Source organism: Emys orbicularis, chromosome 7, assembly GCF_028017835.1.
Source record: "Emys orbicularis isolate rEmyOrb1 chromosome 7, rEmyOrb1.hap1, whole genome shotgun sequence".
Taxonomy (NCBI): domain Eukaryota; kingdom Metazoa; phylum Chordata; order Testudines; family Emydidae; genus Emys; species Emys orbicularis.
This window is the reverse complement of record NC_088689.1, coordinates 16,698,978-16,724,588: the sequence shown is the minus strand read 5'-3', so window position 1 is coordinate 16,724,588 and position 25,611 is coordinate 16,698,978. Positions and strand designations below refer to the sequence as shown.

At 41.1% G+C, this 25,611-nt stretch overlaps 2 protein-coding genes across 3 annotated transcripts in view; one reads left to right on the top strand and one right to left on the bottom strand.

The window, feature by feature from the left end:
- On the bottom strand, positions 1-11,050 carry DENND10 (DENN domain containing 10). 2 transcript variants are annotated; one of them, XM_065407779.1, is made up of 8 exons: positions 10,844-11,050; positions 8,845-8,924; positions 7,519-7,667; positions 7,153-7,264; positions 6,687-6,787; positions 3,768-3,875; positions 2,173-2,267; positions 1-1,413 (listed from the first exon to the last, which is right to left on the bottom strand). In XM_065407779.1, the coding sequence occupies exons 1-8, from the start codon at positions 10,979-10,981 to the stop codon at positions 1,237-1,239; spliced, it is 960 nt and encodes a 319-aa protein (XP_065263851.1). In that variant the 5' UTR covers positions 10,982-11,050; the 3' UTR covers positions 1-1,236. The 2 variants fall into 2 exon arrangements, with proteins under 2 accessions (XP_065263851.1, XP_065263852.1); XM_065407780.1 differs by lacking the exon at positions 10,844-11,050 and having other exon boundaries at positions 8,849-8,884.
- Positions 11,051-20,129: 9,079 nt separating this feature from the next.
- Positions 20,130-25,611, top strand: part of EIF3A (eukaryotic translation initiation factor 3 subunit A) — a 48,749-nt gene continuing 43,267 nt past the window's right edge. Inside the window, exon 1 of the mRNA XM_065407434.1 lies at positions 20,130-20,266. Within this exon, the coding sequence (XP_065263506.1) occupies positions 20,218-20,266 (49 nt within the window). The 5' untranslated portion in view covers positions 20,130-20,217. The remainder of the gene's footprint in view (positions 20,267-25,611) is intronic.

Here is a 25,611-nt window from a genome sequence, read left to right as displayed (position 1 = left end):
ATCCATGGAAAGAAATTTTCACTCTAACCCTGAAGTTATAGAAATGCTCAAGACCTGATCCAAAGCATGTTGAGCTCAATGGAAAGACTAACTTCAATGGACGTAAGGCTCAGGCCCAAATTGTGTTTCTTTCTCTATGATCTTTAAACTTATCTGGACCATTAAAAAACACCCCTTAAGTTATACAAATGGAAAAAAGTCAAAGAGCACTGATATTCAAAACACAGTCAATATGCCATTCGTTTAAAAAATGCTTCTGTGTCTAAACTAACTGCAAAGTTTCTGTCTCGAGTAAATATCTGAAGTAGGATTATACACCCCTGAAAATAGGGGATTGTAGCAGTAGTTCTCTCGGACTAACTGCAATAGGTAGCTATTTTATATATAGATACCTAATTCCTTATCCATATTCTAAAATACACTTCCTTACTTTACAATACATAAACAAAAATCTTTCTCAAATGAATATTGCTTGTATATAGTTAATTATGAGTTCTTACAGCTTCAAGATACCAAACATTCAATTTTTAATAGTATAAATATGGATTACTAAATTTTTGATCTTAAGTATAAAATCTCTATGTAAAACCACATGCTACACGCATCTGTGCAAAGGCCAGGAAAAAAAGTTCGATTTTTCATATAACAAAAGTGCTACTGCAGAACCTTTTGACTGGTTTCATGGACATTTCTGCAGAAACATTGGATGTTTGGCTCAAAAAGTAGGTTTCCTTACAAAGAATTTAAGTTCTTCCCAGAAGATTACAAAGCAAAGTTAGTTTCAGACTGCTTACTTAAAAACTGTTACTTTATGGCTATGCAACAAGACAAACAGGTATAGTTTTACTGCTCTAACCATTTTCCAGTTTTCAGTGTATCTGATTTCAATTTGTTTATACCAGTATGTCCAGTTCTATAATGTTATAGTACACCAAGAGTAAGGGGGAAGATTTCAAAGGCACAAACACAAGTCAGGTGCCCAACTCAGGTTGTGTTTTTGAGTATCTGCCCTTGTGTGTATAAAGTCAGAGTCAAGGAAAAGTAAAAAGACTAGAAATATTTCCTAATGTGCAGCCGCATGTTCCAGGTCATATGTCTATATTTTGCATTACATCATTAAAATGTAACATTTTCTTTGCTACCTTTAGTTTTTTATATAAGTAGCAGACAGTCATAGTTTTATGGCAAAGGGAATAGTTTCATATTGGTCCACAACAGTGAAGTATATCAACAAAGTCAGATCTTAAGCATTTGTTCAGCAGCTGCTAGATGATAAAGAAAGTTTTCTGTAGCTGGTGGATATCGCTTTTGTTTTAGGGCTTCAAAGTTAAGTGTGGGTTTCTCACCATCATCAGAAACTTCAGTAAATGATGCCAGATTAGTCAAAATTTCTTTTGTCTTCAGTGAAATATCCTTAAAATAAGAATAGACAAATAAGCAAGCATGAATAGAGTACTAGGAAAATTATTTAACATTATTAACACCTCTGTATAAGATACTAACACAAATAGTATGCAGGGGAAATAATTGGTCAGAACGCATCAATATGCTACTTAAAAAAAAAATTTGGAATATTCTTTCTTCAGATCTGATCATGTAAGATGCTGAACATTTAATTCAGGGGTAGCTGGGAGTTCTCAGCATTTCACAGGGTCTAACACCTTTATTTCAAAATTATTACCGCAATGCAATTGTGTAATAGCTAACAGACTCTATTGGTGTGGGAACGGGAAAAAACACAGCATTTTGAAGCCCAATCTTAAATCTGAAGAAGCATATTTCAGGGTTTAAAATGTTACCTATGAATTTTCCCAAGAAGTTATAGTATAAGTGAAGCAAATAACTGATTATAAAATCTTATACCATTGTAAAATCATTTTATTTTAATACGAGTGAAATATATTCAAAGGAATGTCTGGAAGTTTTTCAACAACATGAAGTGCCAATACACTATGTTTTAGTTACTTTATTTATATACTATTATAACCAGGTCATGATAGCAGAACTATTTTAAGAATTTCAATGTATAGTGGTATTTATAAACTAGAGATTGCAACAGATCAACAGAGTTTGGGGGAAGCAGGGCCTGACATTTCATTATGGTATTTCTTCCTTTCTTTCTTTAAATAAAATATTAATGAAAGGAGACATTTAAACATAAAAGGGACTAACCTTAATTACTTGACTATCTGATTTATCTGGATCTTCTGCAGACTGAACAATGAGTTGACCAATTTCTTTGTGCAATTTTCCCATTGTCATTGCCTCTGGGGAGTAGAGAAAAATACATCATGCATTCATTCTGATCATCTAACCCAGTGCTTCTCAAAGCCAGTCCGCCGCTTCTTCAGGGAAAGCCCCTGGCAGGCTGGGCCGGTTTGTTTACCTGCCGCATCCACAGGTTCGGCCGATCGCGGCTCCCAATGGCCGCGGTTCGCCGTCCCAGGCCAATGGGGGCTGCGGGAAGCGGCGCGGGCCGAGGGATGTGCTGGCCGCCCTTCCCACAGCCCCCATTGGCCTGGAGCGGCGAACCACGGCCAGTGGGAGCCGCGATCGGCCGAACCTGCGGACGCGGCAGGTAAACAAACCGGCCCGGACCGCCAGGGGCTTTCCCTGAACAAGCGGCGGCCCGACTTTGAGAAGCACTGATCTAACCCATCTAGAACATAATATTTTGCACGAATAGCACCCTTCATCCAAAAACAGTAGTAGCAGGTCACTAGCATTTGTAAGAATGGCACCTCTCACCTTTACTCATATGCTCTCTTTAATGGCGCTTCCTGAAAATATTTATGTAGGAGGAAGAATAATAGGACTGCCTACAAGAACTTTTCACAAAAATGTACTTTGAACTTTATTGTATTTTCATGTATTCCCATCACATCTTTATTGCTTTTGCTGGGATAAAATTAATATGCAGAGGTACAATTAGACAAAATACTGTAGATCCTACAATGGCGTTACAGATAAGTTTACTGCTAGTTTCCAGAAAGTATGCTGAAGTTTTTATATAAAGAACTATAAAGTAAAGATAAATCAAGGTTAACCAAGATCAGGCTTTTTTCTTTATACTTTAAAAATAAGATTTATTTTAAAGAATGAATATTTTAAAGAATTGTTATGAATTTTTAGTAGTGAAATGTGCAAATGCATTTAAGTGACAAACTACCATCTGGTAAATTGATGGCAAGACAAATTATGAGTTCTTCTCATGACCTTTATCTGTCATTTGACATCCATGGGCGAATTAAGCATTTTTAATAAAACCAAGTTAAGATTTCCTACTGCTCTAAAGGTTTTATCCTCCATGCACTGAGAGTTTTGCAGGCAGCATTTGCCCTTGATCATTGGTAGGAAATACAAAACCCAAAGTTCAGTGGGTATGAAAATGGGAATAGTCATTTATAAGGGTTTAGTTCTGGGCTGGATTCATAACCCACCCATGGTTTAGAATGTAACTTTATGAAAATATAAAATGTTTCAGTCACATGTTTTAAATTAAGACTTGTGTATTATACACAAGACCACCCTTCTCCAATTCCATTACTTAGGCATTTATACATGATGACATTATGGCCCAGATTCACCAAAGATCTTCCAGGCTCCCAGCTGAGAAGGACTATGAAAGCTCTAAAATAATTGCTCTCTCATAACTAGCCTGGAAACAGGACCAATATTTTGTTGAATCTGGCTCTATGTTCAGAGTTACAAAGCAAATACCACCACCTCTCACCAAAACAAAACAAAAACAAATGCTGCCAACCAACCTTTCGCTTGCTGGGAAATGGTAATTTCACTGTCTGCCAAATTCACATACACATCATATAGATCCGGTCTATTGCTCACTTTGGAGTCTATAAATCCAGCAATGTAACCTAGGTGGTGGAGATTTACGAAGACAAATTCTGATTAAAAACTGAAAACCAAAAGAGATGTAGTGTAAACTAAAATCTGTTTTAAAATTAAGGACTTGATCCAGCACCCATTGAAGTTAATTGACTTCTTTGGGCATTTGAATAAGCACCTAGTGTATTTTTTGACTTCCGGAGTTTAAAATTAAGAACAAAACACTATACGTAGTAAGGAAGATTATGTTTTCAGTTTCAAAGCTTTCTTGCTACTCAAAATATTTAAAAAAAAAAAAAACGTGACTGCGTGTTCACTTTCCAAAGGTGAAATACACTAAGGTCTATAGCAGCGGTCACTATCCTGCAGACTCTCCCAGTCAATCGCGATCTCCGGCCGCTGTGGTGTAGCGGGGCTGCCGCTAAGGCAGGCTTCCTGCCTGCTACAGCCCCACGCTGCTCCCAGAAGCAGCCAGCACGCCACCACAGCTGGGGGAAGGGAGCAGGGGTTTCCACGCTCTGCTTGTGCCTGCAAACACTGCCCCCGTATCTCCCAATGGCCGGGAATGGGGAGCTGTGGCCAATGGGAGCTGCGGGGGCAGCGCCTGCAGAGAGGGGCGGCACGCGGAGTCATGTTCCCCTCCCAAGGGGCCGCAGGGATGTGTTGGCCCCTTCCAGGAGCGGCGTGGCCACGTGGTGCACTACTGGCTGGCAGGGTGTGGGGGGGGATTGGCCTGGCTTGTGATGGGGAGGAGGTGCCGATGTGCCTGAGTGGGGCCGGGGCAGGCAGGGAGTCTACCTTAGCCCCGCTGTGCCGCCAACCGGGAGCCACCTGAGGTAAGTGCACCCCAACCCCCAGCCCTGAGCCCCCTCCAGCACTCCATACCCCCTCCTTCACTCCAAGCCCCTGCCCCAGGCTCAGCCCGGAGCCCCCTCCCACACTCTGAACCCCTCAGCCCCAGCCCAGAGCCCGCACCCCCTCCTGAACTCCAACCCCCTGCCCCAGCCCGGTGAGAGTGAGTGAGGGTGGGGGAGAGCGAGTGACGGCGGGGGAGGAGATGGAGTGAGCGGGGCGGGGTTTCGGGGAAGATCCTGGGTTGAACTTAAATTCGGAAAGTGATTTTGTGCCTTAAAAGGTTGGAGATCACTGGTCTATACACTAAGAGATTCCATTAAAGTGCTCTTAGCGGCTATTTGGGTCAGGAATATGATGGTAGTGACAGCAGAACGTTTTCTGATTTACAACATGCCAGCTAGGTTCATCTCAGTATGCCTTCCCTTATAGCAGCTGTTTTCTGTTGAAGTGTGGTTTGGTGATTTTGATGAGCTGAGGTATACACTAGCGGTAAAATAGTCAAACAAACATTAAAAATACTTGTTAACTATAAAACTGATTATCCGAAAGAGACAAGAGTGAGGAAATTCAGGGTTAAGAATACTGCTAAATCCTTCGTTCACTCTGTTGTGTCCAGTTTGGGCGGCGGGAGGGGGGGGGGGAGGGGAGGGGAGAGAGTAGAAGCTTACTATCTTTTGATGTATTATATAACATTTACACTCAATAGAAATCACAAATCAGACTCTTACAGCATGGGGAGGCCATTTGTGACTACAATAAACAGCCACCAACTGACCCAGTGGAGCATATTTAGAATAGAATTCCAACCTTTAAAGTGAATTACTTCTTGTTAATTTAAGTGAAATACCCACTATTACTTCGAGTTATTTTTTAACTGCAAAAAAGTAAGAAAAATAATAATCATTAACCACATACATGCTTTGAAGGTAATCTTATTTGGGTTGAAGGCATGTTATATCAACCCCTCTGTAACACTGCATTAACTCCTTCATTCCATCTGATCCAAAACAACATCAAAAGGAGACAAGCTTACTTCCCTACCTCCTTAGGAAGTTAATAAGTTTACAAATCCCTGCCATGTAAATATCAGAAATAAAATAATCATTACAACAATTAGTTTTTGTTTAAAGAGACATTATACAGGAATCTGGTCTATTTAGCAGGATGTTACCATATTACAGAGTGAGCATCATTACAACACCTATGTCATTCCTAGTGATTTTATTAAATTGAGTGAAATCTCTATGTAGAGATATGTTAAATATGTGTATCAAATGCTACTATTCAAAAAAACTGAACAGGTATGCTGAGTTTTTTGAAGAATTTAATTTGAGTACTAAACAGAAGGTAACTAACTATCTACATATCTATCCGTCCTGTCTATTTTGCTGGATACATAATTGGTGTATTAAATTTTTCTGTAACCACAACCTCCCATATTTTTTCAACCATTCCCCAATGGTTGGGCTATTTTTCTTTTCCCAATAGGAGGCTACAAATGGCTGAGCAGCTTCTAGCAGATGAGAGATTAAGTCTTCATTTCCTTTTGTGTGACCATTTCTACTAGGAGGCCCCAGAAAGATTACCAAAAGATTATTTGGTAATAACGATCCCTCAATTTGTGATATTTGGTCCGGATTACATTCCAATACTCTCTAATGACAGGCTCTATCTTCTTAGTAACTAAAGGAAATCATTTACAGTAGCTTAGGGGGGGAGGGAGGAAGTACAATCCATCTGGATGGAACCACCAATAAAACTATTTATCTGATCTTTAATTTAGTGTAAAACACATGCTTTTTTTTTTTTAAAGAAAAAATGTACAGTCTAACTTCTATGACAGATTTAAAGAATTAAAAATCCTCAAAATGAATTTATGATGGAAATAGCAAGAGATTTTTCATGACATTATTGCTAAAGGATGTTGCTCCAATGTAGATGAAATTAACATTATGAACAAAGTTTGACTGATAATTTATTACTACCTGTGCAGGTCTTTAATGCTTCCAGTTCATCATCATTTAGATGAACATACGAATGAAGAATTGACCAGTCCTGTCGATGCCACACTAAAGCAGGTAGAGTCCTAAGGAAATGAAGTTAGCATTTGAAACTAAGTATATTTTTTTCTTGTACTAATCGGTGACTTAGCACTTCATACTGTAAAGCTTTAGAGAGAAATATAAATTTTGTGACATTAAGAATCTCTTGTATATGAGAGCACGCATACAGACATACACAGATAATTGAGGGTCCTTATATTATTGGTATTCATTCTATTTTTAAGGCCCCAGTTCAGGAAAGCACTTAAACACACACTTTGGTTTCACTGAAATCAATGGGATCTAAGAACATGTTTAACTTGAAGCATTTACTTTAGTGCTTTCCTGACTATAGATACTTTCCAGAATCAGGGCCTAATGCATTGTTATTTACAGGTATGTGCTGTACCTAGTAAACTCCTGGATGACTTCTATTCTTGGGTGATGTACAACAATTCTTTTCTTTAACATCAGTGCAGTGAATAGGATAACTGTTTCCATACCAAACTGAGATACTATATCTACGAGACAGGAAAGAAAGACATTATGGTATCACAAGAGTATCTTCTGGCAATATTTCTTTAAAAATTATTGACAAGTCACCAGACATCACTATACTCAGAATATATATATAAACAGTTCATATTAGTTACTTATCTGAACAGAATTTGGAACTTGATATATAAATCTATTTTATATGGCTGCAGAATGGCATTGTGGATTTCATATTTAAATAAGATACAAGTAATCAGTTGACTATAGATTTATTTTTAACCTTTGATTGAACCTGCAAGGTAAGCCTTTCGGGCATCAAAATCTTTGCTGAGGAAAGATCCATTTTCTTCACTCTGGCAGATCCCCTTTGTAAGAACTGCAATGTAACTCTCCATCATTTTAACTGTACTCCCATGCTTCAGGTAGATTCTGCATTAAAAAAGTGAAAATATTTAGTTTTTGTCTATGATGGTGTGAACAGTACAGATAGGCATACGAAAAGGTCATAGTATCACCAAAATACTGATTTGGAAGAATTCTGATTTTAAGACACATGATTGGGTCAGGATGAGCACAAAAACTTGTCTGTTTTTTGGATCTATGGTCAACTCATGTTCTTATTAGGATTTCCTGTTTCACAAATGAATGGGAGCTATAGTTTCAGTATAAAACAAGTAAAAAAAACAAAACAAAACAAAAAATATTTGTGGATTTATAAAAGATTTGTTTTGTGAAGGGCAAAACTCCTCATATTCTTCATCTGATTTTTAAATACCGATCATATGATCAGTTACCTCATGATTATCAAAAAAGGTACAGCTGACAGGAGACATGCTGTACGTGAGACAAATGCAAAGACTCTCAGTCTGTCCCTTGTACATAGAAAAAAGAAACTCTCCCCCCTCTTAATATCCATTTGTTAATCATCTCTCTTCCTCTGAGCTTTAACTACCGGTAAGTTTCCCCTGGGAAAGGAGAAAGGAATTCAGCTATGGGAACACCGTACCTAAAGCTTCAAAACAGATTATTTCAAAAATAGTGTTATAGATGTTTCTAAGCTGCCATCTTCCATTTTAGTTTCCCTACAAAGCTACGGTCACATTTATTTTTAAATTCAACTATAATTTTCAGATCATTTAGAAAGACACTCAGTTTATAAGTCACCCTTAATAACCTCCACCTTATAAGATACATACATACATACATACATATACACACACACACACACACACAGAGAGAAAACAAGTCACAATCAGCCTAAATAGTTTATGCAACAGTGAAACACAAAGATCACAGAGGCTCTTTCAGTATTTATTACATTTTGAAAACATGTTCTTAGGGAAAAAAAGCTGTGAAAAACAAAGAATTTTATTTTTATGGTAACATATGTTGAACATTTGACTATGTTCTTAATTTTATCACATGGACACAAAATAGCCAGTTGTACTTAATCACAGACCTAGAATGTATATAGTTGCAATAACGAATCATAATACAGAATCCCAGCAAACATTCATATTGTTAGACAACATGTATCGTTCAGCCTCCCAGTTTGGCAAGACCTAAGTATTTAAACATTTGCACTAAATACAGCTTTTATACAGACCTACACAATATCCTAGTGAAGGCAGCATATTTCTCCGGGTTAAAATCTTTGGCAGTCAGAACAATAGAAAAGTGAGTCACCTGTCCAAAACACACAAAAAAACATGCAGGTTGTTTTATATACTTCCATTTTAATTCAGGTAATACTTACATTACTGAATTTAATGCAACACTCATACAAGACATTATAGTACCAGGAGAGTGCGAGACAGCTGCAAATCTCATTTATATGCAGGAAAAAAGACATAGCTAATGGCTTCTGACTTGACCCACTTTCACTGAGTCGGAGTTATCAATATTTGGTGGATTAAACAACAACAAAAAAACCCACCCCTAAACATGAGACAGTTACCTGCCCCCACCTTATTAACCTCCTACTGCAGATATGATAGATTACAATGGCGTGAGGAGAAGGACAGAACCATGGTGGGGGGTTCTAAGGTGGAGGTGGAGAGGGTGGGAGAAGGACAGGAAGAATCACCACATAGGAATGCTTTTTACTTAATATGGAATGCCACAATGCTACTAGTCTTACAACAACTTATTAAGGGACCTTAATGTCAGAGTACAGAAGAAATGAAAGTGCATCTGCAATATTTCAATTATCAGTAATAAAGATGAATACATATACAATTCAATCCTTCAGAAAAGCACAATAAATCATGTACCAAAATAGAGACTTTGAATGCTAAGGTACATTTTAAAATAGACATATATTTTAGCAGAAATGTAGAGAATGCAACAATAAAAAACCTATTTTAGCCATAAATAATGAGTGAGATATAACAATGCTGTTCAAAGACTAATTTTACAGCCTGGGTCCCAAGCATTATGTCTGCATTTTTGTAATATCTAACAAACTGTCCAAAACCTTTTCCATTGGACATATTAGAGATAGCATAAGATGGTCAGAAAATTGGGTGTAAGTGGCATTCTGTAAGTGTGCAAAATTAATCTCTTACACTCTGAGGGGAAAAGAAGGGGGTGGGAGGGATGTAACAGAAAAGGTGGTATTTACAGCCAAAAAAATAGACAAGTCAAGGGAAGTTCTACAAAGTCTATCCTGCAGTGATGAAAACTGCTTAAAAACAAACAGAATGTAAGATAAAGCAAGGATATGCACGCTGTTCCTTCCTGCCTATATCTTTTACTAATATCAGCCTATTATCCTTTCAGCCTATTCCTTTCCAAAGCTTCCTATGTAACTTCTTTCCTCTACATTGCCTGGAGTAGCCTCCCTGTTCTCATACACCAAACAACTACTCTCTTCTGATCCAAATAATCAGTCCAAATCTGCCAGGTCTATCATCTTTAATCTTCCATTCTAACAAAATTTATGCCATTATAAATTCTATTAAAACACCCCCAAAATTAAAATCCATGATGCACCCAACTTTCTCCTTTTCATCATTACATGGAAATTAAAGTACATTAATCTTCTACTCACAAAATTTTTGCCCAATGACTTCAGTAGGAAAGGACTACCAAGAATCAAGCCCTATTGTGCTAGGAACTCTACAGACTTCTTTCAACCTCTATTGCCAAGATTTAGCGTCATACTACATGTGATTTTTAGGCAAAAATCTTCATTGTTTTCCGTGAGAATTCATGCTTAAAAGAATGTGCCAGGAAGAGGCCCTTAGCTTTTCCTCCTCTCAAATATTTTTAATTTTTATGAAAAACAGTGAGCTTTGTACTTATTTTCCAGAAGCAAGTGGTTACCGTGTATTTCAAGCCCAAAAAGAATCTGCAAAAAATAATTTTAAAAAGTTCACAACTATGGAAGACCATAAAACATACTCAGGGAATTTCAAAACTGCAAAATATGGATCCAATCCTGTAAACACTTACTCTTGAGCATGTGCTTGTTCCTGAGAACAACCCCATTCTTTCCATTAGAACTATTACCACTAGTAAGTACCCCAGCTAGTAGTAAAGCATTTGCAGAACTAGGCCCCAAAACACTGCTTTAGACCGCTTTATTGGTGATTCAGTCCCACCTTTTCCAAGACTGAAGAATCTTGAACTTCCACTGTTGTGATATAGAACCATGATCTTCTATACTGGCCAAATACAAAGGTGTGAAGCAGTTTATTTTCATCTGTAAGGCAGCATTTTCTCAGCAATAGATCCCTCATTTCAGCTGTTGTGGAGGGATAACACCATACCCACAGAGCATCTCCATTGGTGTCTTTTTCTATGGTGGAAAGATGTTCACTGTGAGAATGCCAAACAGCAGCAAGGAAGTAAATTGATTGGTTAATCAGATCTGTTTACTGGAATCAGCTTAACATCCATCCCATTTTACACTAACTATATCAGTACCCACTCATGCCTTGACTGTTAAAATTGTCTGTTCGCGGTTCTGTTATTAACTTTTATTTTCAGGTATTTATAACATTTTGTTGTAAAAGTCTGCTCTTGGCATGCAAAGTCCCAGCTAGGTGAGGCTTTTGAGTATGTGGAAAAATAAGAATTGTAGTTTTCAAAGGTGCTGTCTCCAGTTATGCAAACGCTTGCGCACTTACTTAACTTTAAGCATGTAAGTAGTCCCATTGACTCCAATGGAATTATTTTGGTGCTCAGAAATAAGCATGCACTTAAGTATTTATAGAACCCTTAATTGCATCATTTAAAATCTCCATCATTCAAACTGTCACAATGCTTTGAAGTGGTAAAGCATCATTATTAACTGTTTATTGTTAAACTAACAGACTTATTTGGACTATGAAATTATCAATTAGTCCTAAATGGATAAACTCTCTCAATTAACAATGCTTTCACTTTGTATTTCAATAAGTAATAACTAAAATAATGGCATCTTATATTTATATGGTATCTATATGCTATAGAAGGGGTACATTATCTGTCTGAGCATTTATAGGCTTCGTTCCCAAATGCTGTACCAACCACATGCCAAATGTTGCCGTCAGATACCCCCACATATTTCCAATGGTTTGTATCAGAGGGCAGGTTCTGGCTCTTTTGCATGCAGGAATCTTTAATCAATACATGCTTTAAAATAAACTGGCATAATTAACAAAAACAAGCAACACTTGGACACTTATATGATGCTGTCCATCTCCAAACGTATTTTATACCGAGAGGCAGAGATATGCTGTTAGCCGCATTTTTATGGATGGGCAGAGGGCCACCTGTTGCTGGGCGGTTCTGGGGTTCACACCTCCATTATAGAATCACAGAAATATATGGCAGGAAAGGACCTCAAGAAGTATCAAGTCCTGCTCCCTACGCTGTGGCAGGACCAAGTAAACCTAGACTATATCTGACAGATGTTTGTCCAACTTGTTTTTAAAAGTTTCCAATTATGGGGACTCCACAATCTCCCTTGGAAGCCTATTCCAGAGCTTAATTACTCTTATAATTAGAAAGGTTTTCTTAAATTGATCACTGTGCTCTTTATAACAGCCCTAACATATTGGAAGACTGTTATCAGGTTGTGTCTCAGTCTTCTTTTCTCAAGACTAGTTTCTCATGTCTAGTTTTTTTTAACCTTTCCTCATAATTCAGATTTTCTAAACCTTTCATCATTTGTGTTTAGGGTGACCAGACGTCCCAATAAAATCCCGATAAAAGTTGTTTGTCCCGCGTCCCGACGGATGTATGGGGTCGGGATGCCATTTGTCCCGATATTCTGGTTCGGGTTTTTTGTTTGGTTGGTTGGGCGGTGCTCCGGACCTGCCCCCCCCCATGTGTCCCAATATTTTGTTCATGTAATCTGGTCACCCTATTTGTGTTGCTCTCTTCTGAACTCTTTCCAATTTGTCCCCATCCTTCCTAAATTGTATTGCCCAGAATTGGATGCAGTACTCCAGGTGTGGCTTCACCAGTGTCAAGTAGAGCAGGACATTTACCTCCTGTGTCTAATATACAACACTCCTGTTAATACACCCCTGAATCATATTAGTCTTTTTTGCAGTTGTGTCACACTGATGACTCATTTCAGTTTGTGTTCCACTATAACCTCCAGAGTCTTTTCAGCAGTATTACCACTAGTTATTCCCCATTTTGCTGCTGTGCATTTGATTTTTCCTTCCTAAGTTAACTACTTTGCAGTTGTCTTTATTGAATTTCATCTTGTTGAATTCAGACCAATCCTCTGATTTTTCAAAGTCATTTTGAATTTAAAACCTGTCCTCCAAAGTGCTTGCAACGCCTCCCAGCTTGGTGACATCTGCAACTTTTATAAGCATGCTCTCCACTCCATTATCCAAGTCATTAATGAAAACATTGAATAGTACTGGACCCAGGACCGATCCCTGCGGGGCCCCACCAAATACACTCTCCCAATTTAACAGCAAACCACTGATAATTATTCTTCGCGTATGGTCTTTCAACCAGTTGAGCACCCACCTTATAGTAATTTCATCTGGACCACATTTCCCTAATTTACTTAGGAAAACTTCACGCAGAACTGTGTCAAAAGCCAGGCTAAAGGTATGTAAGGTGGACAAAAGAGGAAAAGTTCCCCCAGTAGGTTACTGCCCGGCCCAGGCCCCACATGTGAAGGAGAAAGGTTGCAGTGGTGCCTCAAAGAGTGAGAACTGTTAGATGGGTGCTGCCCCCCTACCCAGGAGCGCTGAGAGCCATTGAACCCAACTGTAAACCTTGTATATGATGGAAACCACTTCAAGCCAGGGGGTGCAGCAGCACCCCTAGTTCCAGCACCTCTGCCCCCATACCACCACAAGAGCCCCACCCTCCGTTGAAGGGGCAGAGGGTCCTGTCAAGGAGCTGGAGTCTGGGGCTGGGCAGGGGGCTCTGCCCTTTAGCCAGACCGCGGGTCTGCCCCTCCCCAGCACAGAGAGCTACCCTGGGGTAGATACACCAGGGGCAAAGGGCCCAGGGGTGTCCTTACCAATCAGCCCCACGCCTAGCAGCAGCTGAATCTCCGGCTCTGCCATCTTCCTGCTGCCCGGAGCGCACCAGGCCCAGCCCAGCCCTCTCCCCCTCTTCCTGGGTCCCCCGCAGCGGCTGCCGCCTGAGCGCTCAGGCCCTGCCCCGCCTCAGACCGGCTCCGCCCGCTGTCCTGGCACCGCCTTCGGTCCTAGGCCCGGCCCCGCTGCTTCCCCGCCTCCCAGGCCCCACGCAGGACGCAGACTCGGCCTCGGTCGTTGGCGCCCCCGAGCAGAAGCCTGGAGGATCAATGGGTCGGGATGCAGCGGCTGCCCGGGCAAGGGCTGGGCTTTTCCCCTGCTCGCTTGAAACTGTGTACGCTGACCGGGGTCCCTCCAGCAAGCCGGGGCTGGCCTGGCCTCGCCTCCCGGGGCCCCTCCACTTGGCCTTCCCGCGCCCCCCGGGACTCCTCCGGTGGGTCTGGCTTCTCCCCAATCCGGGGGTCCGACCTCTTCTCCAACCCGCCCACGGGTCTGGCCTGGTCTCCCCACCTCTCGGTCGCTTCCCTGGGACTCTTCCGTTCGGCCTCCTCACGTGCCCCTAGTGCTACATCCCGGGCCCCCCTCTGGGTGACCTCCCCACCCCCTGAATGCTTTGGGTGGCTCCCCCCACCCTCTCTGCCTCCACCTCTGGGTCTCTCCTCTGTGCGATTTCCCCACTGTGGCTCAGTAAATAATTTTTCGGTTTGGGGGCTGAACTGAACAATCTGAATAAATAAATAAAATCTATTAGTTTCTAAGTGAAACTGATTTTTTTTTCAGTTGCTAAAACGCAGAACTGAAAACATTTCATTCAGGTTGAATGAAACTTTTCTAATGTCCTTCTGAAACAATATTTCAAAACAAAACAGTAAGGCTTGAAGCGAAATGTTGAAACAAAATGTTGATCTGAAACGATATTGCAAAATGAAATGGTTCATTTAAAAAGAATGTCAAAATGGTTTATTTCAAACATGTCAAAATGAACCGGTTTTACTTTTCTTAAAAAAAAAAAAAAAAAAAAAATTCCTAATGTTGTTCAAAACTGCATTTTTAAACTAATTTACTGTATAATTGAAAAGTTTTGTCCGCGCCCTCAGGCTGCACCAATGTGCACACTTGAACTCCATCCATGTTTACTGGTGAATTGTCAATGTATTTTGATGTTTACTTAGGGTGGTTGCTTTGATAAATTACACTTCTGGTGTGTGTGTGGGAGAGGGGGGGAGCATTTCCCATTCTTAAATGTGTATCACTGATGATAATTATGTACGTGGATCTCTATTGTTGATATGTATTATTCCTATATGCCTACCTGAAGAGTGTCAGTGTCTCCTTAAATATGTACCTGTTTGCAGGATCAGGCCATAGTCTGAAGGTGTTTCTTTCTGCTTATTTAGCTTTTTGTCTGTCCCTTAAAGCATTCTCCTTTGCAACCATGTGAAACAGCTTTCTCCATATCACTACCTTTCCAATCTATTTTCAAATAGGAGATGAAAATTATCTTTTTTACTTTTGTTCATCACTCTGAATTTTTCTCTTCCTCTGCTATTAATTTTCTATTTTAACTTTGTAACTATTTGTATTATTTAACTCTGAGTTATTTAATTCTGTAAATCATTGATGGGTACAGTTTACATGCAAGCTGTTATACAAAATACAGTTGTATTGCTTAGAAGTCTTATTTTATTATCAATTGTTTTTATTATGGTTATGTCCAGAGGTTCCAAACAGAATTTGGACCCAGGAAAGTTTGGCACTATACAAATACATACAAAATACAGATCTTGCAAAGTCTTATGTAAAGTTAATCACATGCATAAATGTAGGATTAAGGCCTACCTGTTTTCTTCTCTTTTGAGTACCTCTTCACTGGATTGTGTACCTCTCTTCCTTGACTGTTCTAAAAACGGAAAATTGTGTCTCACTGTTCTTTGAATATGTCAATAAAGTAGTGGATAAAGGAGAATCAGTTGACATAATTTATTTAGGCTTGGTCTACACTTACCCCCCAATTCGAACTAAGGTACGCAACTTCAGCTGAAGTTCGAAGTACCTTAGTTCGAACTTACCTCGGTCCACACGCGGCAGGCAGGCTCCCCCATCGACTCCGCGGTACTCCTCTCGTCTAGCTGGAGTACCGCAGTCGACGGCGAGCACTTCCTGGTTCGACTTATCGTGTCCAGACAAGACGCGATAAGTCGAACCCAGAACTTCGATTCCCAGCCGCCGAACTAGCGGCTGGGTGTAGACATACCCTTAGATTTCCAAAAGGCCTTTAACCAGGTCCTTGATTAGAGGCTACTAAAGAAGTCAGCAGTCATGGGGTGGGGTGAGAGGCAAAGTATTGTCATAGATCAAAAACTGGCTAGGAAACAGAAAGCAAAGAGTACGATCAAGTGGTCAGTGTTCATCAGGAGCCTCAAGGTTCCATATGAGGTCTTGTTTAATATATTTATTAATGATCTAGAAAGGTGGGTGAGTATTGAAGTAGCAAAATTTGCAGATGCCACAAAGTTATTCAAGTTAGTTGGGACCATGGAGGACTGTGAGGAACTTCAGAGAGACCTAAAGGAAAGTGAATGGGGAACACGATGGCAAATTAAACTCAGTGTTGATTAACACAAAGTAATGCACACTGGAGAAAAAATATTAAACTACTCACACCTTACAAGGTTCTAAATGAACTGTATCAGCTCAAGAAAGGGACCCTGGACATCACTGTAGACAACACAGTAAAGACTTCTGCTAAATGTGCAGCTGCAGTAAAAAAAAAAAGCTAATAAGTTAGAATGCATAAGGAATAGGAATAATACAAAGAATATTATAATGCCTTTATACATATCAATGGTGTGGCCTCCCCCTGGAATATTGAGCACCACATCTCAAAAAAGATATAAAGGGCATAGTAAAACTCTCATATAGAGATTTAAAAGATTGGGATTGTTTACCTTAGAAAGGACATGTATAAGAGGGAGCATGACAAAAGTATATAAAATAATTAACTGACAAAGGAAGTAGATTGGGAATCACCGTTCTCCCTATCTCATACTTCAGGAACAAGGGGATGTTCAGTGAAATTAAAAGTTGGGAAATTCAAAACTGATTGAATAGTTTTTCACACAATGTGTAATTAGACTGTGAAACTCACCCCCAAAGGAAGTTGTTGAGGACAAGAAGTTACCAAAATTCAAACCAAGTTTGGATATGAATAAAGGAATATTTGGAGTTATAATTAATAACAAAATTGAAAGGAATATTAAACTCTGTGCTTCAGGGTTTAGGTCAGTCTCTAACTACAGGAGATGAGGAAGAGGCCTATCCCACATCTGTCTACTCTGAGGTTCTTACACCTTTCTCTGACCCACCTAATACTGACCACTGTCAGAGACAGGCTACTGGACTAGATGGACCACAGGTCTGATCCAGTATGACAATTCCTATGTTCGTTCTATCCTTTTTTGAGTGGGGGTAAGAGGTGGAGAAAGGGAAAGAAAATATTTCTAGAACAAACACAATGCTTATCAGAAGTCCTCCATTCCACACCCAGCCTCTGTTTGATTCCTCCTGCTCTTCCTGCAATTAACAGAAACAATCATTTATTTCTGGTAAAATAACTATTTGAGAGAGTGCCGAGTGCCTCCTGGCTCTCATCCTATTATTGAACCACCATTTAAAATATATTGTTATGTATATCGCACTGTAATTGTTTTGAGACTTTATATGTGTTTTTGTGGCTGTACAATATTGAAACAATGAAAAAACATAAAAAGAAATCAACAATAGAAAGAAAACTTTATTCTTCTATTAAAAAAGTAAAAATTCCATTAAAAATATAGCAAGACAAGAATAAATTGTCTCCTCCCACCATAAATAGCCAGACTTCAGACCTGAACCTTCCCCCTACTCTATACAGGTCTGTCTCATCTTACGCTGGGGTTACGTTCCGCAGTCAGCGCCTAAAGCGAAAATCACGTATAGTCAAAATTACATTGAGTGTAATGGCGGGCGGAATCGCCCGCACTACAGAAACAGTATTTAAATTGTTATTTTTCTCTTTTTTTTGTTTTTGTTTTTGCCGACCGCGTAAAGCTGAAATCGCACATGTTAAATGCGCATAAGATGCGACAGACCTGTATAGTTCTGGAAAATGTGCTCATGTTCAGGGAAGCCAATGCTGGAAGGCTTTCATCTGGTGAGGTGTGCATGTCTGAGCTCAAGAGTAAAATTTGTCATGTCATGTGTTTTCCTTAAAAATAACAGGAGTACTTGTGGCACCTTAGAGACTAACAAATTTATTAGAGCATAAGCTTTCGTGGGCTACAACCCACTTCTTCGGATGCATATAGAGTGAAACATATATTGAGGAGATATATATACACACATACAGAGAGCATGAACAGGTGGGAGTTGTCTTACCAAGTCTGAGAGGCCAATTAAGTAAGAGAAAAAAAAAAAAAAAACAACTTTTGAAGTGATAATCAAGATAGCCCAGTACAGACAGTTTGATAAGAAGCAAGTGTGAGAATACTTACAAGGGGAGATAGATTCAATGTTTGTAATGGCTCAGCCATTCCCAATCCCTATTTAGCCCTGTGTTTTCCTTGCTTTTGTGGTTTTGTGTTAGATGTTCTGTATAGAGCAACCTTAAATCACGCAAAATTTGTTTTTCTGTATTTATTTCCCAGTTTGTTTTTTAGTTTACGAAAGGATCTCCAGCCTCCCAATGGCTAGTTTCTCACAGCACTGAGATCTAACGTGCCAAGCAAACTGATCCTTGAACTGGCTGAACAGTTTGATGAAGAACAGGCTCTTCAGCTTTAGTGCTGTTGCTTTCATGAAGACAGGGAGCTCCGAAGCTGGCTGAAATAGCTTCACAAAGAATAAGACTCTTGCTGCAACAGCTGCTGCTTTGTCAAAGATGCTGTTTTCCATTAAACTGTTTAACCGGTTCAAGAGTCACATTCGTGATGAACCTGCTAAACAGCTTCATGGAGCTCCACAAGGGAACAGTTACTAGTAGTCCAGAGAGCATCCCAGTAATCCTGAAACTGTTTAGCCACTTCAGCAGCTGTGCTCAGCCAGGACATAAATCATGGTCTCCCTCTCCTGGTCTCAGTCTGCTAACTGTGATGTAAACCATCAATTATGATGTCAATCTCTAGGTTTTTTCACTATTTTTACTTAACAATTACATAACTTTGGAGAACCCACCAAACTCTCACTAGATACTTTTTTTTTTTTTTTACTTTCTACAGATTATAGTTTTTACGCTAGAGGAGCCTGAAAAATCATGACACTGAGGGTGAACTTTGTTTTGGCCATTTTTAATTGATTAGAACTCAGAAACTAATCAACTGCTTTTCTTGAACACCTCAGAAAATGCAAGCTTTCTGCAGAGGTTACCAGCTGAAAAGTTGTGGTAAACTTTTTCACATAAAGCAAAGAACTTGGGATTCCTTTATGTGAAAAACAGAATACAACTTTAACTGCCATCATAACTTTTAAAAGCACTAAAAGGGCAGTATCTTGATGCTTCTGAAGACACTACAGCATTTAAAAGCATGCCATATATGTAAGTAAGTGCTTGAGTAAATGCATCACGTTAAGGAAGGTGTGACCTAAAATAGGGTTTAGTATAAAGGTGCTCTGTCTAATGCGAAGTAGGAAAATTATGGTTGCAAAGTGAAGCATTGAGCAGCCAGAGGGAGTGCTTTTCCTGGGCACCTATCACTTTATGCAAGGTCATGTATGCATAGGGTGACCAGATGTCCTGATTTTATAGGGACAGTCCCAGTATTTGGGGCTTTTTCTTATATAGCAGGGGTTCTCAAACTGGGGGTTGGGACCCCTCAGGGGGTTGTGAGGTTTTTACATGGAGGGTTGTGAGCTGTCAACCTCCACCCCAAAACCTGCTTGCCTCCAGCATTTATAATGGTGTTAAATATATTTAAAAGTGTGTTTAATTTATTGGGGGGGGTGGCACTCAAAGGCTTGCTGTGTGAAAGGGGTCACCAGTAAAAAAAGTTTGAGACCCATGGTTATATAGGCTCCTGTTACACCCCCATCCTTGCTATCTGGTCAGCCTCTGTATACAGCTTTTTATACATTATAGCCTCCCCCAGCACACGCTTCCTATCACACAGCAAGGCCTCTCCCTACGCGCATCCACCCTACGAGCACAGCCATTTCACTACTACTTGGGGAAACAGCAGATTCGAACCTGTAACCCTGGCTAGCTTCTACAGCGCGCTACCCTCTCCGCTAGGGGGGAATTCTCGGAGGGGCAGTTGCTCCGCGCCGGACTGTACCACCCCCGGCAAGCTGCACGGAGGGAGGAGGGGTTTCCGCTTCTGGACACGTCGGTGCGTGTGGGTCACGTGGTGCTCTCCCTTTCCGGCCCAGCAGGCTGCCTGGCTGGGCGTACGGAGCGACCCGCCGCCGCCCTGTGAGGAGAGGCTGCTGCCCCCGTCGCCATCATGCCGGTGTATTTCCAGCGGCCCGAGAATGCCCTGAAGCGGGCGAACGGTGAGTGCGGGCGGGGCTCAGGGCCTGCCCCGCTCCCCTCCCCGGAACGTCCCCCCCCCCGCCGCCGCGGCCCATTGTAGCTGGGTGGCGAAGGCCCCGGCCTAGGCCTGGCCCCGGCGCAGGGATCAGCACCCTGGGAGGCCAAGGCAGGACCCGTCCCGGGGGCAGGAAGCCTGGAGGGTGGGGGGCACATTGAGCATTTCCCCCGCGTGGGGCCTCTCGCCCGCCCGAGCGGCAGCAGGCGGCGCCGCCGGGCTCCTCCCCCGTGTGGGGAGTCGCCGCCTCAGCGGGGCCCTGCTCGGCCATGTGGCGCGGGCGGGACATGTGTGACAATAAACCCTCACGGCTGCCCTGCGCTGCCTGGGTCCGATTCCGAGCGGAGGCGCCTGGGGACGGCAACTGCCCCGGTTTTGTGCCGCACCGAATACGCTGCTGGCCCTCGGCCGATCTCATGTAAACGCCGCCTCTCACACGGCAGCGTTTCCAAGACTGTATCTCCCAGTACTGCTGCAACAGCCACTGCCTCTGAAGACACGAAGGGAAGCCGTCAGCTATTGTACAGCACACTGCGTGGCACCAGGGGGAAGGAGGTCAAGGGCACACTCCACCCAATTTATCTGTTTGTATTGGAGCAGCATCCTGGCACATAAATCCACAATCAGTCTCTGCAGACACTCAGTAAAAGGACAGCCCGTAACTCTAAATATGCACAAATTAGGGTGTGACAAAATGCTGCCAGATGGATGAGACAAACCAGTGGGATGAGGGAAGACAGAGTTACAGTAAAATGAGCAAAGTGTTGGACATCACACAGACCTGTCTAGCCAGTTGACAAACTGTTGTGTATGACGCACTGTTCATTTACACACACTAGTCACTGGGCATCTGCCATGGTATTTTTAATATTGCTGCAGAGTGAACAGAACTTTGTTTATTAAAGGTTTTATATGAGAGACCTCTGCAAAATACACTGTGTAGAACTCTGTTTCTTTCTCAGTACATTTGGCTGAATCAGTCCTGCTGGAATTTGAGATATGTATATCTGGTCAACTACTGTCCCCATAGTGTTCTTTACAGGCCCCATATTTAACAACCCACTCCTAGTTAACTGATCTTATTTTATAGACAGCAAAAATATCAGTTATGAAACTCACTGTATAAACAGTAGTATGCTGGGACATATGCACACCCTGTTTTAAGGCTATCACTAAGGGCTGCTGCTGAAGTACCCCTTACCAGCTTCCAAGAACAAAGCCTGACTGGCTGTGGTTATCAACAGACTCCTACCAAATTGAATATACAAATTTAACGCTTTTTATATTCAGTGTAACCTGTTTTAAATGGCCAGCAAAAAACATCTAGAAGAGATGGTGTCTGCTTAAGGCTCTGATCCTGCTAGGTGCCCCCAGCTTCAAAACAGTAACATGCAGATCTGGACCTAAAGGTAGCACAAAGTTATATTGGATGGTACATGGGGTTTGACATGGCACCTTTGGAAATGGGAGGTGTGTTTTGAAAATGGTCCTGCGTGCAGGTTTCTCTGTCATCTTAATAACGAAGTCTGGAATTGTCAAAGGTGCCTAAGGGAGTAGGGCACCTAACACTCTAAGGTCCTTTGAAAATCCTGTCCAAAAAGACTATCTGCCCTCCAAAACAATGATTACAGTAATCTTTAAATTACATCTGTCTAAATGACAGCCAAACTACCCAAGTTCTGTATTTCCTGCACTCAAGATGCAGGTCAGTCTTTAGTCATTCATCTGATGGCAAAGTGCATAGGCACCTGCCAAGATTTTGATTAATTAAACTTCACAATTTCGTTATTTTGATTTTTATGATACTTAACACAAATTAAATAACATTTAACATTAAGATTTAAATCAACATTTATAGGACTGCCATGGTGAAATAAGCCCAAAAAATTATCTTTGTAACTCCAGGATATGGGGGAAAGGAAGATCTGGTGTTTGTATTTTGTATGTGATGTATTGAAAAGTGGGTGGTTGCATTTTGCATTTGCTTCAGTCTCTGAATGGGCTCTACATATAGCCATACGTAGAGCATGTTCCAGTAATCTTATCTTAAAGAAACAAAGGTGTAGATAATTGTAGCAAGGTCTATGTCAAAAAAAGGATATTTTTCCTGTCTAATAACAGATGGGGTAAAAATTGCAGTTGGCCACTGCCACTGATATGGTTTTTCCTGTCCACCCACACAGCTAAAACTCTCATTCAGGCTCTCATCATATCACATCTCAGTTATGGCAACATGCTTGTCTCTCGTCTTAACAAATATGGTCTTTCCCCATTCAGAATGTTGTGCAAATATCATTTTCCTAGCCTGTTTCTTAGACCGTATCACCCTCTCTTTGAATCCCTCTAATGGCACCCCTTTATCTATCAAACGTAAGCTGCTTGTCTTAATTTTCAAGGTCCTTCACAACCTATGCCAGCCCTACATATCGTGTGTCATTCACTAGCACAGGGGCGGGCAAACTTTTTGGCCTGAGGGCCGCATTGGGTTTTGGAAATTGTATGGAGGGCTGGTTAGGGGTGGCTGTGCCCCCTGATGACCTCTCCCCCTCCCCCCCGGGACTCCTGCCCCATCCAACCCCCCCTCTTCCCTGACAGCCCCCCCTGACAGCAGGAACTCGGGCTGGGCAGGAGGGTCCCCGGGCCGTAGTTTGCCCACCTCTGCACTAGCAAAATGACAACTCCCACTTCTGATTATGCCAGGCTTCATCACCCACTTGTTAAATACTCAAACAGTCACCTTTGTACTTTCTCCCATGCTGCCCCTTATGCTTTGGAACAGCTTTCTGTACACATCCTCAAAGCTATCCCATTATCCTTCTTCAGATCTCTCCTTAAAACTCTCCTCTGACGTAGTGCCTACAAAAAACTTGACCACAGTTAGGCCACTGGTGTGTCAAGACTACCACCAATCATGCTGACTAATACTGTCTCATAGTATCCTTGTACTCCCTTGTCTGTCCACCTGTTGTCTTTTGTCTTACATTTAGATTCTAAATTCTTTTGGGCAGGGATTGTCTTTTTGCTCTGTTTATACAGTGTCTAGCACAATGGTCTCCTGGTCCATGTCTGGGAGCCCTAGTCACAATGTAATACAAAAATTTAATAATAAAACCTGAGAACTGAGAAATTAGAAAATTTAATATGGTTTCTAATGAGAACTTATGTTGCAAATAGTGGACATGCTCCCTCAGGCAAGGGTGTTGCCCAGCTTTTAAGAACACAAGAATGGCCATACTGGGTCAAACCAAGCCCAGTATCTTCTCTTCTGATAGCGGCCAACACCAGATGCTTCAGAAGGAATGAACAGAACAGGCAGTCATCAAGTGATCCATCCTCTGTTGTCCACTCCAAGCTTCTGGCACTCAGAGCATGGGGTTACATCAACATTTATAGGATCTGCTAATCTTGGCTAATAGCCATTGATGGACCTATCCCCCATAAATTTACCTAATCCTTTTTTGAACCCAATTATACTTTTGGCCTTCACAACATCCCTGGCAGTGAGTTCCACAGGTTGATTGAGCGGTATGTGAAGAAATACTTCCTTATGTTTGTTTTAAACTTGCTGCCTATTAATTTCATTGGGTGACCCCTGGTTCTTGTTTTATGTAGAAGAGTAAATAACACTCACTTTTTCCACACCATTCATGATTTTGTAGATCTCTATCATATCCCCCCTTAGTCATCTCTTTTCCAAGCTAAAAAATCCCAGTCTTTTTAATCCCTTCTCCTGTGCATGCTGTTCCATACCCTTAATCATTTTTGTTGTCCGTCTCTATACCTTTTCCAGTTGTAATATATCTTTTTTGGGGATTGGGCGACCAAACTGCAGAATTTAAGGTGTGAATGTGGGATGGATTTATATAGGGGCATTATGATATTTTCGGTCTTATTATCTATCCCTTTCAAATGGTTCCTAACATTGTTAGCTTTTTTGACTGCTGCTGAGTCAGTAGACTGAGTCAGCAGTCAAAAGAACCATCAAAGAACCATCCACAGTGACTCCAAGATCCCTTTCTTGAGTGGTAAATGCTAATTTGGACCCTATCATTTTATATGTATAGTTGGGATTATGTTTTCCAATGTGCATTACTTTGCCTTTATCAACATTGAATTCCATCTGCCATTTTGTTGCCCAGTCACCCAATTTTCTAAGATGCCTCTGTAACTCTTTGCAGTCTGCTTTGGACTTTACTACCTTGAGTAATTTTGTATCATCTACAGATTTTGCCACCTCAGTGTTTACCTCTTTTTCCAGATCATTTATGAATATGTTGAACAGCACTGGTCCCAGTATTGATCCCTGGGGGACACTGATATTTACCTCTCCATTGTGAAAATTGACCATTTATTTCTACCCTTTGTTTCCTATCTTTAAATCAGTTACTGATCCATGAGAGCACCTTCCCTCTTATCCTATGATTGTATACTTTGCTCAAGAGCCTTTGGTGAGGGACTTTGTCAAAGGCTTTCTGAAAGTCCAAGTACACTATATCCACTGGATTATTCTTGTCCATGTGTTTGTTGACACCCTGAAAGAATCCTCATAGATTGGTGAGACTTGATGCTCCTTTACAAAAGCTGTGTTGACAGTTCCACAACAAATCACGTTCATTTATTTGTCTGATAATTCTGTTCTTTGCTACTTTTCAACCAGTTTGCCTGGTACTGAAGTTAGGCTTACTGGCCTGTGATTGCCAGGATTGCCTCTGGAGGCTTTTTAAAACATCGGTGTCACATTAGCTATTCTCCAGTCATCTGGTACAGAAGCTGATATGGCTACATACTTAGTAGTTCTGCAACACATTTGAGTTCCTTCAGCACTCTTGGGTGAATATTAGTGACTTATTATTGTTTAATTTATCAATTTGTTCCAAAACTTCCTCTGACACCTCAATCTGGTATTTGTCACCTAAAAGGAATGGCTTAGGTATGGGAATCTCCTTCACATCCTCTGCAGTGAAGATCGATGCAAAGAATTTATTTAGCTTCTACGCCAGGGGTAGGCAACCTATGGCACGAGTGCCGAAGGCAGCACGCAAGCTGATTTTCAGTGGCACTCATGCAGCCTGGGTCCTGGCCACCGGTCCTGGGGGCTCTGCATTTTAATTTAATTTTAAATGAAGGGTCTTAAACATTTTAAAAACCTTATTTACTTTACATACAACAATAGTTTAGTTGTATATTATAGACTTATAGGAGACTTTCTAAAAACGTTAAAATGTATTACTGGCACACAAAACCTTAAATTAGAGTGGGTAAATGAAGACTCGGCACACCACTTCTGAAAGGTTGCTGACCCCTGTTCTA